The 14,619-nt window shown below is 44.8% G+C and overlaps 1 protein-coding gene across 2 annotated transcripts in view; it reads left to right on the forward strand.

Moving 5' to 3' along the window:
• The window catches only part of NOVA2 (NOVA alternative splicing regulator 2), a 196,700-nt gene extending 183,498 nt beyond the window's left edge, over positions 1-13,202 (forward strand). For both annotated transcript variants that reach the window (XM_078662190.1, XM_078662191.1), the window contains exon 4: positions 10,733-13,202. In XM_078662190.1, the coding sequence (XP_078518316.1) occupies positions 10,733-11,749 (1,017 nt within the window). In that variant the 3' untranslated portion in view covers positions 11,750-13,202. The remainder of the gene's footprint in view (positions 1-10,732) is intronic.
• The last annotated feature ends 1,417 nt before the right edge of the window (positions 13,203-14,619 follow it).

Raw genomic sequence — 14,619 nt, forward strand, 5'->3', positions numbered from 1 at the left:
TGCTTTGACGCTATTGCCACGAAATCAATGGCTATCTCATAAAACCAAGAAATGTGCATTTTTATGCATTTTGTTTCTATGTCTGAAAAAAGTGGCGAATCTGAAGTGCTTACATTTGTCTTGGAGCAAGGCCACGCTGCTGACCCACAATACTTCTATTCCCTTCATAATATTATTTGGAGGTGAGCACTTTGCTTTAAAGCATGTGCTGGCATCAGATATGAGCTATGGAATCAGTCAACTAGGCTAACTAGTGACACATAACCAACCAAGGGCATCAACAGTAGTGGCTGGCTTGTACCGAGGCAGGGCAGCACACATTTTTTTTTACTTACCTTTTATCTTACAGCGCGACATCCTCATCCCTCATCCCTCAGGTGTCTGCTCTCCTCACTGAAGCTCCTGATGCAGAAAACTGTAGTACCCAATCCTGGCACTGCTTTCAGAGCATGAAAGCAGCACCTGGATTGGATAGAGCAGGCTCTCCCAGTGCTCCTAAGAGCCCTGAAGGCCCTCACTTTCTCTAACCTAGCTTTGTAGGACAGCTGGGTTAGAGAACTTTAAAATGCTCATGTCTGGCTGGCCGTCCCAAGCTGGCCAGCCAAAGAGACAGCACTGGCCCTGCCCTGTCCTGACACTTAACTCAGGAAGGGTTGCTGAAAAGTAAAACGGTAATAAATTAACTTTATTACCGTTTTATTTCTCTGCTCTGGGGCTTGTGGGGCAATGCTTCTCTGCTCAAATGGAGGAGCCGGACCATGGGCATCGACCAATTTGTAAATAGCATCCTCTACATGAGATTTGCAATATTTTGCTTTTTTTATGGTTTAATTAGACATTTATACGTATCACTTTACTTATAAGTAATAATCAGATTTGAAGTCTCTCAAGGCATTGAGTGGAGTTTATAAGTCTGGTAGTGGGTGGACCCACATGGGAGGGTGGATCCTATGGAAGATTAGGCCTGATGATCTTTAGTTTGAACCTACGTCTGTGAGTTCATACCCATGGTTAAATTATTTTGTATGACTCTGAAAGCATTATCCCTATTAGTCTAGCTTATTTCACTTGCTTTCGTTTTTTGGGGTTATGTTCGGCCTCATATTCTGCATGTGCTACTAGTACCCACTTGAATGATGTGCACTATAGGTGCTGTCAGTCAGTCACTGACTGCTAAATTCTGGTTTTAGGTTGTGATCTTTGATGTCTTCTTTGGAAGGCTTGTATTGTCTTGTGATTTACTGCTAAGCTGTGTGGGCATATGGAGATAAAGGGTGCATTTTGTGTCAAAGGTTTGCATTTTAGGATTTAGAGTGCCTTTGTGTGTCTGTGTGTGTTCGCATACCTGTCACTGCCACCTAATTTTCGTATGCATTCTATAAAACTGCATGATAAGTAGGTAGCCAGGAGAGGCAAGCAGTGTGGTAGAGGAGGGTCAATCATAGAACTTAGAAAGCAAGATTTGAGGTGAAGATAAGTATTGGTTAAGGCAACAAGTGAGTCAGTATCCACAGGGTCTGATGGAAACTGAGTGATAAAAATAGACTTAATCAGAAAAAGAAACTGATATTTAGCTGGCTAGAGAGGTGGCCTGTGTGAAATATCTAAATAGATAGCTATTGACTGACTGACTGAAAGTATTTATAGAGCGCACTACTGCCGAGGCGTCTTGGCTATCGATCTACCTTTAGCCAAGGCCCACAATATGGTCTCCCGCACCAGAAGCTTCAGGAGAAAAAACATTATTATTTTTTGGTATCCCCTACAGACAGCTTTTGTCTGTTGTCAGAGATCTGTTGTTGACAAGACAACCACTTACAGTGCATTTGGATCAGCAAATTGATTACCATTAGTTGACTTTTTTGTCAGTCTTATTTGCTTACACTTTATTGATGGCTTTTCTTCTTTTGTGTTTTTCCCTCTTCAGAAGCTTGGCTTCTTTAACATCTTTTGGATTGGATAACGTGTATCCCTCCACTGCTCACACTAAGGGGCCTACGTTTTAAGTCTGCCTTGACAGCACATCTATCTGCTTGACTTAATGTTACCAATTCTTTACAATATAGGTAGAGTGGGTTTTGCCAATTCCCAGAGGTGGATAACCTTCTCAGCTCATTCTATTATTTTTTTATTTAAGCTACCCTATTGCTTCCCCAAGTTATTGCACAGTTAGCTTGTGGGCGGGTTGGGTGTTTCCTTTCTCCCACATCCCTGCCAGCTCCACTATTGCTCGCCGCCCCTCTACATCTAGCCTTTTTATTTTTTTTTAGTTTTATGTCCTTTTTTTGGAGGATCATGCATCTGCAATTTGTTGCTAGGCTGTTCCTTTCACTTTAAGACTCATTTATAATTTTTGTACTGCTTCAAGATTGGAGTCAGTCATCATCTTGAAACAGTAAAAAAGAAAAAGGCTGCTGCATCATGCCATACACACACAACCATAGTGATGTCTGTGTACATATATCATGATACATTGTTCCTTTTTTGTCAATACTATTGAGCAAAAAGCATTGGCACAGCCAATAGGTCTGCATTGGCTAAGCCAATTGGCAGTACCTATTGGCTTTGCCTATGCTTGTTATTAATTGCAGTCTAAGTGGAAAGAAAGAGTTGGAGACAAGGAAAGGTCTACACTTCTACAGAAAATAGGGAAATGGACAGCCTTGACGGACCTGCTAGGCTTTGTCTGTCAGAAATAATTATTGATTCATGCATTTATTTATTCCGTATGCTGGTTATACTCAGACACGATAGCTGTTACGCATAAGCCTTGGACAGAGCTTGTTCCCCACTCTGCTGATAAGTGGGTCTTCGTAATCCGTATGTTTGTGATAATGGAGCACATGTGGCTTAAGTTTTAAGTGAAGTTACTGTTAACTCATCTCCGGACCACTCTGTCCATTTTTTTAATTCTATACCAATCTCAGTTTCTCCAGATGCCTTCTTCCATCCATTTCCTCTCCCCTGCCAGATTTAATTCTTCTGCCTTCCTCTGCTTTCTCTTTCCAATGTGCGCTTTTTTGGTACACTCTGTTTTAAAATGTTGTCATCCCCTTCACTCCATATAGTCCCCACTCTCGACCAATCTTAAGTCACCTTATCTAAATCGTGTTTTCCTATCATTCTGTCTATCCTTCATTTGTTATTTCCCTCTGGCTCTGGTTTCTCCCCCGTCTGCCTCTCCACCACCTGTCTCCCCTCTCTTCTGACTGTCACCTTTCCTCAGTTTCTCCCCATATGTTCATTCATTTTGTTTCATCTTCTTCTGTCTTATCTCCTGTCAGCCTCACCATCCTCTTATGTTTCCTTTCTACTACCCACCTCCTGTATTATATTCCTCTTCTGTCTGCTGCTTTCGTCCCTTTATTTATTCTGTTGTCGAAAGACCTATTGTGGACAACTCCAGTACTTAAAATGGACGCTGGGTCAGCCATTGCGTACTAAGGGTTCACTTTCTTGTCAATCTCATTCGTTACTTCTTATCTTTTGGCTTTTCTCCCTCCTCCTGTATTTGTACCTTCCCATGCATATTTACCATCCTTTTGATTAGATGGCTTGTATTCCTCTGCAGTTTTTTGCAGTCTTGCTACAGACGGCTCCAGCTGTCTGTCACAGACAGTAGTGAATGCAGTACTCCACGGTCAACTCTTGCTCATGATCAGATGGCTTTCCTGTGACTCTCTATGCCTTCATATGTATGGCTTTCCTTCCTGTCGAACAAAGAAAAACCAAGGGTGGTGATGGACGGAGCGTTGACAATACAAACACTCACCCCCAGTCAACTGATCTGGGTTTAATCCATCACCGTTCTTTAGCTCACTCCGCCACCCCAGTTCAGACATGGCCATATGCAAATCAGTCTGACCCTGTGCCTCATGGGAACAGTCCAGCCCGAACTGCCAAGCCATGTCTTTCCTGGACCGGAATCATGCTTCCCAGGACCGGTTTCTGGCATTACAGCCGTCTTCAGCCGGGCTTGCTTGACTCCAGTGGCAAAGTGAGCAAGGGACTCACGTCTGAGCATACCCTGCCAACTTAGGGCGAACAAAGAAAAACCAAAGGTGGTGATGGACGAAGCGTTGACAATACAAACACTCACCCCCAGTCAACTGATCTGGGTTTATTCGGGGTGGTGTGTAGTGCTAAAAAACAATGGATTTAGGCCCAGATCTCTGTACTGGGGTGAATGTATGACATTGTTATGCATTCTGTCCATCAACTGTTGTTTTTGCATTTGTCACCCCGAGCGGGATGGGTATGCTCAGACGTGAGTCCCATGCTCTCCACACCACTGGAGTCAAGCTATCCTGGCTGAAGACGGCTGATAGCTAGAAAACGGTCCTAGGATGCTTGAGTCCGGTCCAGGAGAGACATGGCTTGGCAGTTCGGGCTGAACTGTTCCCATGAGGCACAGGGTCAAGGCTGATTTGCATATGGCCATGTCTGAACTGGGGTGGCGTGGAGCAAGCTCTTTTAGCCTAGCTTTTGATTGGTAGTCTAGGGTGTAATCTTATACTGTTGGCATTATGCAACTTCTTTATTGTGTGCTTTTTTGTAACTCCATTACTTTGTTTTAGGGCACATATTCGCTCTTTGCTTTCATTTTGAGATCCTCCCCATAGGGGACATTTCTAGGATTTTGGGGACCCTGGGCAGAAAGGCAATGTGTGAGGCCTCTATAATTTGCATACTACCTGGCACATTCAGGGCTGTATGCATCTAAATAGTTGCCCCTCCTACTAAAGCTGCTTTGTGCCAACCCCTCCTGCGATGCAGCCCCTCCCTCCCAGCCACCTACTCTCACCTCTTAGCAGCTCATAAAGGACTGAGTGTGTGAGAGTTTCTTTTTTATCACAAAGGGTTAAAACTGTTGTGAGACAATGGAAGTCCCATGGTGCCTCTGAATGGGTAGCTGGGCAGGAGGCCTGATTGCAGGGCAAACCTGCAGGGTGTGCCTCCTTGCAACTGGGCCCATAGGAGGGCACCATGCAGCTAGGTCTGGCCTTGCAATACCACGGTGCGAGGTCCAACGGCCAGGGGTTCTCCCTGGGCTCAATTGCAAGGAGACACCTCGCTCTCAAATGAGATGAGCAGGGATCAGGAGAGGACCAGTGTGGCACGGTCTGGCTGTGACGCACTGGTGCGAGGCCTCGTGTTCCGGGGCTGAGAGCGGGCCCTGGGCAGCTGAACACACAGCCTATGCCTAGTGCTGGCTCTGCTACCCATCCCTCATCTTCCATCCTCACTCCGAATGCCCTTCTGCAACATGCCAGATGGCAGACTTTATGATGCCTTGATGTCCCCTTCCGCTATCGCTCCCACCCAGTACTCCACAACTTTGAGCTGCAATGTTACTATAGTATAGAAATCATTGAAAACATTGGCTTTCAAGATGGGTGTCATTTGGCATGATGCAACATTCGTTGCGTCATGACGTTGTTTGTTTCAATGCAGGGGCTGACGCAGCTCTTATTGCATCACACAATGTGGCAGCCATCTTGAAACTATAGAAGCTAATGTTTACATAGCTTTCCATTCCTTTAATATAGCCTCTCAGTCGTTTGTAAAGCTGGTTGTGTTGTTCACTGAATGCGTTTGTTTTACTTCCCACACTCCATGGGAGTGCATGTTTTCTAGATTTCTCCCCTGTGTGCTGTTTTGCCCTCCTATACCCACCTCGTCGTTGCCTTCCTCACTACTCCCCGTTCCATTCAGCTTGTGAATTTGTTATTATTTAACCTGCTCTTATAGACCCAGCCAAGCTTCCTGATACTATCTCACTCTCCTTCTCCCCCCCTCCCACTTGCGTTAGTTAGTGCTGCTGGGTAGCGTTTACTTTTCAACATCGGCAAACCCAATGGTAAACCATAAAGGAGAAAACGAATGGGTCTCTCAATTGCTTTTTCTTTTTTTTTTGTTTGCCGTCTGCTATTCTATTATATTGTTTCTCTTTTTAACCGACCCTCTTGTATTCCTCTTCAAATTTACTTTACTGCCGCCTGTCTTTCCTGCTCTGCTGCCTTTCTGCCCTCTTCTATTTCTGACTCACCTTTATGTTTTTTTTCCCTAAGCTGCCCTTCCTCTGCATCCCTTGGCTCATCTTCCCTCGTGTAGCTCATCTTCATATCTTCGGCCCCTTTCACCAGCCCCCCAGGCACCCCCTCCTCTCAGCCGCCCCCCCTTCCGTCTTGTCCTGAATCTTCCAGGATCCTTCAGGCAGGCTGACCCTGTTTTCAGGCTGTCGTCTCTGCCTCAGTTTCCATGGTGATAGGGGCAGAGAAGCAGGCTGGATTCAGGACTGTGAAAGATAGGAGGGGAGGCAAGGACAGCGGGCGAAAAGACACAAGATTCAAAGGGGGTGGGACGAAGGGTCATCGAGAGGCAGAGGCAGGAAGATCAACGGGAAAAAGAATGGGCATCTTCTGACAAAGGCCTAGGGGAGAAAGGGAACCTGTCCAAATGCCCTTTGACAGAAATGTAGGTTTGGGTCAGACTTAGTGGGGTATCAAGTGACATGTCAGACAAGGCAGGCACGTGATTAACTCTGCTGAGGAGCAGTTCTCATTCGAGGGTGGTAGGTCTCACTCTCTACCAGCCTTTAAGGCACACCAGCTTGTTAGGAATGTCAGACTATATACCGGGGGTCTGATTGCACTGGTGCAAGTCTGCACCCCAATTTCTACGCTGCATAGTGTGCACAAGCACAGAATCAATTTTGCAAAGATGTGTGGACCTAACAGTCTTATTTTGTGCTGTTCACTTTCTTCCCATGTGATTAAGTAGGGTTCAGGACGTTTGTAAATAGTTATGGGGCCTGCGCATTAATAGGAATATGTTACAAATAATATCCAGCTGCTTTGAAATCAAGTGTGCTTGTGATGTGTACATTTTTGCATCATCACTGGGGGTATATAGGAGTTTTATCGCACAAGTATAGTCTAGCATAGTTTCAAGTTCATTGGCCAGCCTTTATTTAATTGAATTTCCCCATTTTCTTAGGTGCACTTTCTTGCGAAACTTTTCCAATCTGGCAAGTTTCCCTGCAAGACCCAGTATTTCCAAGCCTCAACTATATTAACCTGCAAATACATAAAGAATAGCTTGCAAACTTCGGACAGTAATCATAGAGTTCAGGAAAAAAAGTTCCAATGAGGATTCAAAAGTCATTAAAGCTTTTGGTTCTACAACTGGCCCTGCCAGAAGAAGCATAGCGATGTTGAAGACCAGTTAAATGCTTCCCCATCAGGAATGCGTATTGGGCCCCTACAGTGAACAATAGGACCTGGGCCTAGCTAAGAGAGGACCCTCCTGCCAGGGTGGGAGTGCGGAACTGCACCGAGAGAGGCTTGGTGTGTTTTTCATGCTGCAAAAAGTCCAGAAATCAAGCAGAATGACGGCCACAGAATGTAGATTCATAAAAATTGTTCTTTGTTTAAATAAAGGAGATAATACAATAAAGGAGAGGTGTTTGGTTTTAGTTCTAGCTATGACTTGCTTACTAGTGTCTACATATGAAAGTGTGGACTCAAGTTTATGCACACTAAAAATACAATTGTAAACAAAAATGTTCAGACATTTAGAAAAGTGCTGGTACCTATAGCACCAAGTGCAAATTTTGTAATGGAAGCCGCAGACTCACATTTTAATTTTCAGGTGGTGGCTGTTGTCTGTGAATCTTGAAATTGGATGGGCTGAGAGCAATGGCCCAAGTTCTACAGCTGTTCAGACAGGGCCTGAGAGTGAATGTCAAAATTGGGCAAACTATGTTCAAGAACTTTTTCATGTAAATTGATTCTCCTGCTCTGTTCCCGGATAATTTGAGCACATTTTGGCCATGTGTTCTAACACATGCAAATCTGTCAGTGGGTCCTATGCAGGAGAATAAACCTGTGATAATGACTGTTCAGCCTGGGTAGCATTGATTGAGCAACCATATATCAGTAGAGGGAATCCCATAATCCTGTAGTGCGAGTATGACTCTCGACAAAGTGTATTTGAAAGAATAAGGGGAACCCAGCGGGTAGCAATGGACCATGGGTATCAGTAAAGTTTTGGAAGACAAAGGTCCTAAGCATATACAAAATAATAGACAAATGTTATATAGACCACAATAGGCTGCTATATATTTATATCCCTTGTCCAGCCGGACAGGGAATTTATTAATCAGATAAATAGATTCTCATTCTAAATACATTTATACAGCAAACAATTCATTGCAGCAAAGCACAATCCTGTGCCGTACCGGGAGAGATGAAAGAGAGAATAGGAGAGAAAAACAGGGGGTGCTTCAGGCAAAGGAAAAGAGCAGACGTTTAGAGTCAGAAGTTAACAGTATCTCCTGGAGTAGTACATACAGATATAAATATACATTAATTCAACGTATGTCCACTCAAAGGAGTCGACGTTTCGATCCCGTGCTCGAATTATAAAGGGATCATCTTCATGACTTAATTAATTGTTTTGCCTGGTTTAAAGGTTAGATAAGCCTCTGGTTAGGGGTGGGGAGGTTGATATTCTCAACAGGGGCACGGGAATGCCAGCGTCATGGGGGCTTCCCTTGTCAGTGCAGGCGGGGGCTCAATGACCGCAGCTTGGGCTCAGTGGTTCCGAACAAGCAAGGCGATTCATATGGGTTCGGAATAGGCTGGTGCCCTCTGAGGTTTCTGACAACAATCAGTGGGGCCAATGATCGGTACACTTGGAATCCTTGTTTTTAAGGTTATGTGGACCTTAATGAAGTTTTCTGGGTGTGTTCGGCACTTAGGGAATGGGGAACGGCTCGGTGGCCGTCGCCGGGATGCGGTCGGTTGAATCAGCGATCCGCAAAAAATGGGAGCAATGTCGCGGATCTGGCAGGCAGCAATGAGTGTCCGTCAGCGACATAACTCACCCCGAAAACATCATTAAGGTCCAAAACACCTTAAACAAGGATTCCAACTGTGCCGATCCTTGGCCCCACCGACCGGATCGCTGATTCAACCGCCCGCATCCCGGCGACGGCCACCGAGCCGTTCCCCATTCCCTAAGTGCCGAACTCACCCAGAAAACTTCATTAAGGTCAACATAACCTTAAAAACAAGGATTCCAAGTGTACCGATCATTGGCCCCACTGATTGTTGTCAGAAACCTCAGAGGAAAAGTGCTGGTACCTATATGACCAAGTGCAAATTTTGTAATGGAAGCCGCAGACTCACATTTTCATTTTATCCGCAAAAAATCGGAGCAATGTAGCGGATCCGGCAGGCAGCAATGAGTGTCCGTCAGCGACGGACACTCATTGCTGCCTGCCGGATCCGCGACATTGCTCCGATTTTTTGCGGATCACTGATTCAACCGACCGCATCCCGACGACGGCCATCGTGTCGCTCCCCTATCCCTAAGTGCATAACTCACCCCGAAAACATCACTAAGGTCCAAAATACCTTAAACAAGGATTCCAACTGTGCCGATCCTTGGCCCCACCGACTGGATCGCTGATTCAACCGACCGCATCCCGGCGACGGCCACTAAGCCATTCCCCATTCCCTAAGTGCCGAACTCACCCAGAAAACTTCATTAAGGTCCACATAACCTTAAAAACAAGGATTCCAAGTGTACCGATCATTGGCCCCACTGATTGTTGTCAGAAACCTCAGAGGGCACCAGCCTATTCCGAACCCATATGAATCGCCTTGCTTGTTCGGAACCACTGAGCCCAAGCTGCGGTCATTGAGCCCCCGCCTGCACTGACAAGGGAAGCCCCCATGACGCTGGCATTCCCGTGCCCCTGTTGAGAATATCAACCTCCCCACCCGTAACCAGAGGCTTATCTAACCTTTAAACCAGGCAAAACAATTCATTAAGTCCTGAAGATGATCCCTTTATAATTCGAGCACGGGATCGAAAAGTCGACTCCTTTGAGTGGACATACGTTGAATTAATGTATATTTATATCTGTATGTACTACTCCAGGAGATACTGTTAACTTCTGACTCTAAACAGTACCCTGTCTGCTCTTTTCCTTTGCCTGAAACACCCCCTGTTTTTCTCTCCTATTCTCTCTTTCATCTCTCCCGGTACGGCACAGGATTGTGCTTTGCTGCAATGAATTGTTTGCTGTATAAATGTATTTAGAATGAGAATCTATTTATCTGATTAATAGATTCTCTGTCCGGCTGGAAAGGGATATAAATATATAGCAGCCTATTGTGGTCTATATAACATTTGTCTATTATTTTGTATATGCTTAGGACCTTTGTCTCCCAAAACTTCTCGACAAAGTGTCCCATAAACGTTGGGGATAAGAACAATGTAGATTGTTTTCACATGTGCAGATGCTGTACATTAAAAAGAAATGACTATATATGCCAAAAGAAGCGCATGTTTATGGCCACATTTGCAGAGCATCAACATTTGGCATTTCTATATCCTTCAATTGTGACTTGTTCCCTTATGGGACTCTTACTGATGCACTAATTTATTGAGAACCAGAAGTAATATGTTACTAATCCTTCTTCAATAGGAAGATATGCAATTTTTTCACTGTTGTCTCGAGCAAGGTGTTTCAGGCATAGTTTTTTGAGTCATTACTTCAGGAACAACAAATCACTAAGTACCCGAGATTGCTCACATATTCACACAAATCACTGTAAATGGAGTGGCTATTAAAAAACCTAACAACCTTTTCTTCCCACTCTTACTTCATGATTCTTGGAAAACTTTTAGTAACACATTTTGTATTTGTCCCCTACAGGCAAAGTTAATCGTCCCCAACAGCACAGCTGGGCTGATCATCGGCAAGGGCGGTGCCACAGTGAAAGCTGTTATGGAGCAGTCGGGTGCCTGGGTACAGCTGTCTCAGAAGCCTGAAGGCATAAACCTGCAGGAGCGTGTAGTGACCATCAGCGGCGAGCCTGAGCAGATCCACAAGGCAGTAGACATTATTGTCCAGAAAATTCAGGAGGATCCACAAAGCAGCAGCTGCCTCAACATCAGCTATGCCAATGTTGCTGGCCCAGTGGCCAACTCCAACCCTACTGGTTCACCATATGCCAACTCCACCGATGTGATGCCAGCTGCAGCTGCTGCTGCCTCTGCCTCAGGGCTACTGGGACACACTGGTCTGGCGGGAATGGGTGCATTTCCAGCTGCACTGCCTGGCTTCACTGGAAATGACCTTCTAGCAATCAGCACAGCTCTCAACACCTTGGCCAGTTACGGCTACAACACCAACTCTATGGGCTTAGGAATCAACTCAGCAGCTGCATCAGGTGTCCTTGCTGCTGTGGCAGCTGGTGCAAACCCAGCAGCTGCAGCAGCTGCCAACCTCCTTGCATCCTATGCCAATGATGCCTCTACTAGTGCAGCTGCTGCTCAAGGCAACCCAATGGGTGCTTTTACCTTGGGCTCACTTGCTGCAGCCACTGGCGCCAACGGTTACTTGGGTGCGACCTCTCCACTGATGGCCAGCTCACTCTTGGCAACAGAAAAGTTGGCAGAGAGCGCCAAGGATATGGTGGAAATTGCCGTCCCAGAGAATCTGGTGGGGGCTATTTTGGGGAAAGGTGGCAAGACTCTGGTGGAATATCAGGAGTTGACGGGAGCCCGAATTCAAATTTCCAAAAAAGGGGAGTTTATCCCAGGCACCAGGAACCGGAAGGTCACCATTACAGGTTCGCCAGCATCCACGCAGGCAGCGCAGTATCTCATCAGCCAGCGGGTGACCTATGAGCAAGGAGTCCGTGCCACAAACCCACAAAAAGTGGGGTAATAAAATAAACCCTGCCCAAGAAGCTTCCCCCTTATTGGAGGCTAATGTGTAGAGTTGTTAGGGCCAGTCTGGGAGGACCAGCAGGAACACATGTCAAGACAGAATTCAAAGAAAAACAAATTATCACTTGCTTAATATATGGTTTGCCAATGAACCCGTTGACAATGTGTGATATGTATATATGGCAGTTTTTGTTAATTTTAATAGAAAACGAAAAACAAGTATGTTTTACCGTTATTTCCCCATATCTTTTTCAGCTATATGTTCTCTTGCAATCTATGCTTAGTGCCTCCTTCGCGCTTTGGGGGTTCAGGAGGGTGGGCGAGGGAGGCAGTTGGGCGAGCTAAACTTGCTTGGGGATTTTTCCTGCTGCGTGGTTTCTGTTAGCTCGGGTGTTCTTGCGGGAGGACAAAGTAGCAGTGGTTATTTCTAACCTATTATGAAGCAATCTCAGAAAACCTCTTAAATAGTGTTGTAGGATTAAGGGAGTAAGATCTATTTGAACACGACAGGGTCTAACATTAAGGCTCTTTCAAATGGGGCGCTGTCTAACTAACGTACAGACTGAACTTCCTCTCGATAACTTTAGGGGAGAGTTATTCCAGAACTTCTGGAAGAGGGCGCCACAGTGTGTCCAAATAATGCTAATGTATTTAAACCAGCTAAAAATGTAGGCCCCTTTATCACACATGTGGTAAAGAATTAACTTCCATCCTTGATTATTTTCTGTTGCGTTCTTTCTATTTCAAAACGGAGTTAGCTGTAGTGTTTGTGTATAGTTTAAGCTTGGATATGGTTGCCACCTGTTCGGATTTTTTAATCACAACCCCAGATGATTGGAGCCAAGGTAAAACGTGTAGCTGGCATTTCTTTAAGGGATAGTATTTCATATACTATTGAAAGGGTCTTAGGCCTGCCTCTGTCAATTCCTTATTGTGCGCCCTCCGACAATAGCCTGCCCCATGCCCATAGCTGATCTGAAGTGTTCTTCAAATCTGCTAAAGGAAGGTGACAGCTCATCTTTCTTAGAATTGTGGCTGAACATTTGGCATTAAGTGGTAAGTTCTAGTTACCAGAGTTTCACATTGTAGGGTTTCCCAAATGCCCTTGGGAAAATAATTTGTTTTTCTGAGTGGAGAAAGTCCTCCTTGAGTGATAGATAGGGTTTGGTTAAAATATTAGTGAATAGAACCCTGCCAATTTTTCTCTTGAAAGCCTTTACCGACTGCGGTGCCTAATTTTCATCACCTGTCAAAGATGAAGTGAGAGATCTTCCTCGTATTAAGCAGGCACTTGAAACAACAACATGGCACGAGGCACCCTTCGATATTACACGTCACTTCCTGTGAGATCAACCTCAGAGACTTCAGACATGGCATGTTAGGAAACTGCCTGTGGCACTTGAGTGCACTTACCTGCATGGCAAGGCTGGAGACATCCTGTGGCACAACAGGTCACGTTCTGTAACACTTTTGGTGGTACCAGACAAAGATTTGATTTGGCATGTTGTGCCATTAGGACAGTTTGTGTTACAGCTTTGTTGAAAATAGTGGGGGCGGGGAGGGGGGGTTGATATATTTACTCCCTATTGCAGAAGATAAATCACAATTTGATGAGTCCCGTTTGGCCAAGGAAACCAAATTATTTAACCCACATACGACTATAACCTTTCTGAATTTCCCAAAATCCAATTCTAGTGTATGTCAGAGTGGAAATATTAATTTAAATTCACTAGCATAATCCATTGTATTCCCTTTTGTATTACAGAATGCAGCGTTAAGAACCCCAACTGACATTGCTATGGATTCTGGGACATGCAGTCCTTAATTGATAACACTGGAACAAATACACAGAGAGGAACCGTAAACCTCCTTTATTTTAGATTTCAACGTTAGTGATCAAAAGATGTCTGGAGAATAGAATTGCATTTTCTAGGGTGTCTCCCCCTCGCCTTCACTGATGTATCAGGGAACAGAGGGTATTACACGAACAAGCCTAAAATGGACAAACTGACTTAGTGGCTTGCAGCCTTTTTTGAAAGATATGGCACTTGAATTACTCCTGGACTCTCAGGAGTAGCACATTTTGTGATAATTAATACTTGAGCTTGATGCGGTATATTACCAGAACAGTATTATATTTGAAAGAACATTATATTAGGGGAGGGATGGGCCGTATAAAGAGGGTGTTATTTATTTAAGGCAACATTTTTTTTCCACTAAATCACATTTTTAGATCAAGTACTTATACCCCACTCCAGCTTCCGCAGTTAGGCTTATAATCAGCCGTTCTGCCAGTTTAGTCTCAAGCTGATTCTCTAACCTGCTGTACATGCTATAAAAAGGCTGGGCTTCATCTGTAATACATTCCTCGGCTCTAAATAGATTATTACCACAGAATGTAATGTGAGTGCGAGAAAGGTAAATAACTGGTGTCACTTATTAGTGTAAGAGTCAACCTCTGTACTAAGCTGAAAGCCCTGTGCATTTTCTGTAGAGTAGCAGGTGCTATACGAAGTGCCACGTGCTCAACTTGATAGTTCTGGGGTCAAAGGTAACTCTTAACAATTGGTTGCCAAAAAGGAACTACACAAATGTTTCAGAGCATTCGCTGTAGCAGCGGAACTTCCTCACTGCGGCCACTTTCATGATCCATGTGAAGGTGCACACTTGATGATGACGGTCTCATTATCTTGCACAAGAGGCTGCACACGTGCGGGTATGTGAGGACGTTCATTCACTTTCACGTATGTTCCGTGACTAGGTGCTGCACCTACACAAATTCCATGTGGCTCCGATATCCAAGAAAGGTAGCCGATATTCATGTTATGATGAACACAGAGCACAGCACCCCTTCTGTGCTTCGATTGA

Source organism: Lissotriton helveticus, chromosome 9 (genome assembly GCF_964261635.1).
Source record: "Lissotriton helveticus chromosome 9, aLisHel1.1, whole genome shotgun sequence".
NCBI classification, from domain to species: domain Eukaryota; kingdom Metazoa; phylum Chordata; class Amphibia; order Caudata; family Salamandridae; genus Lissotriton; species Lissotriton helveticus.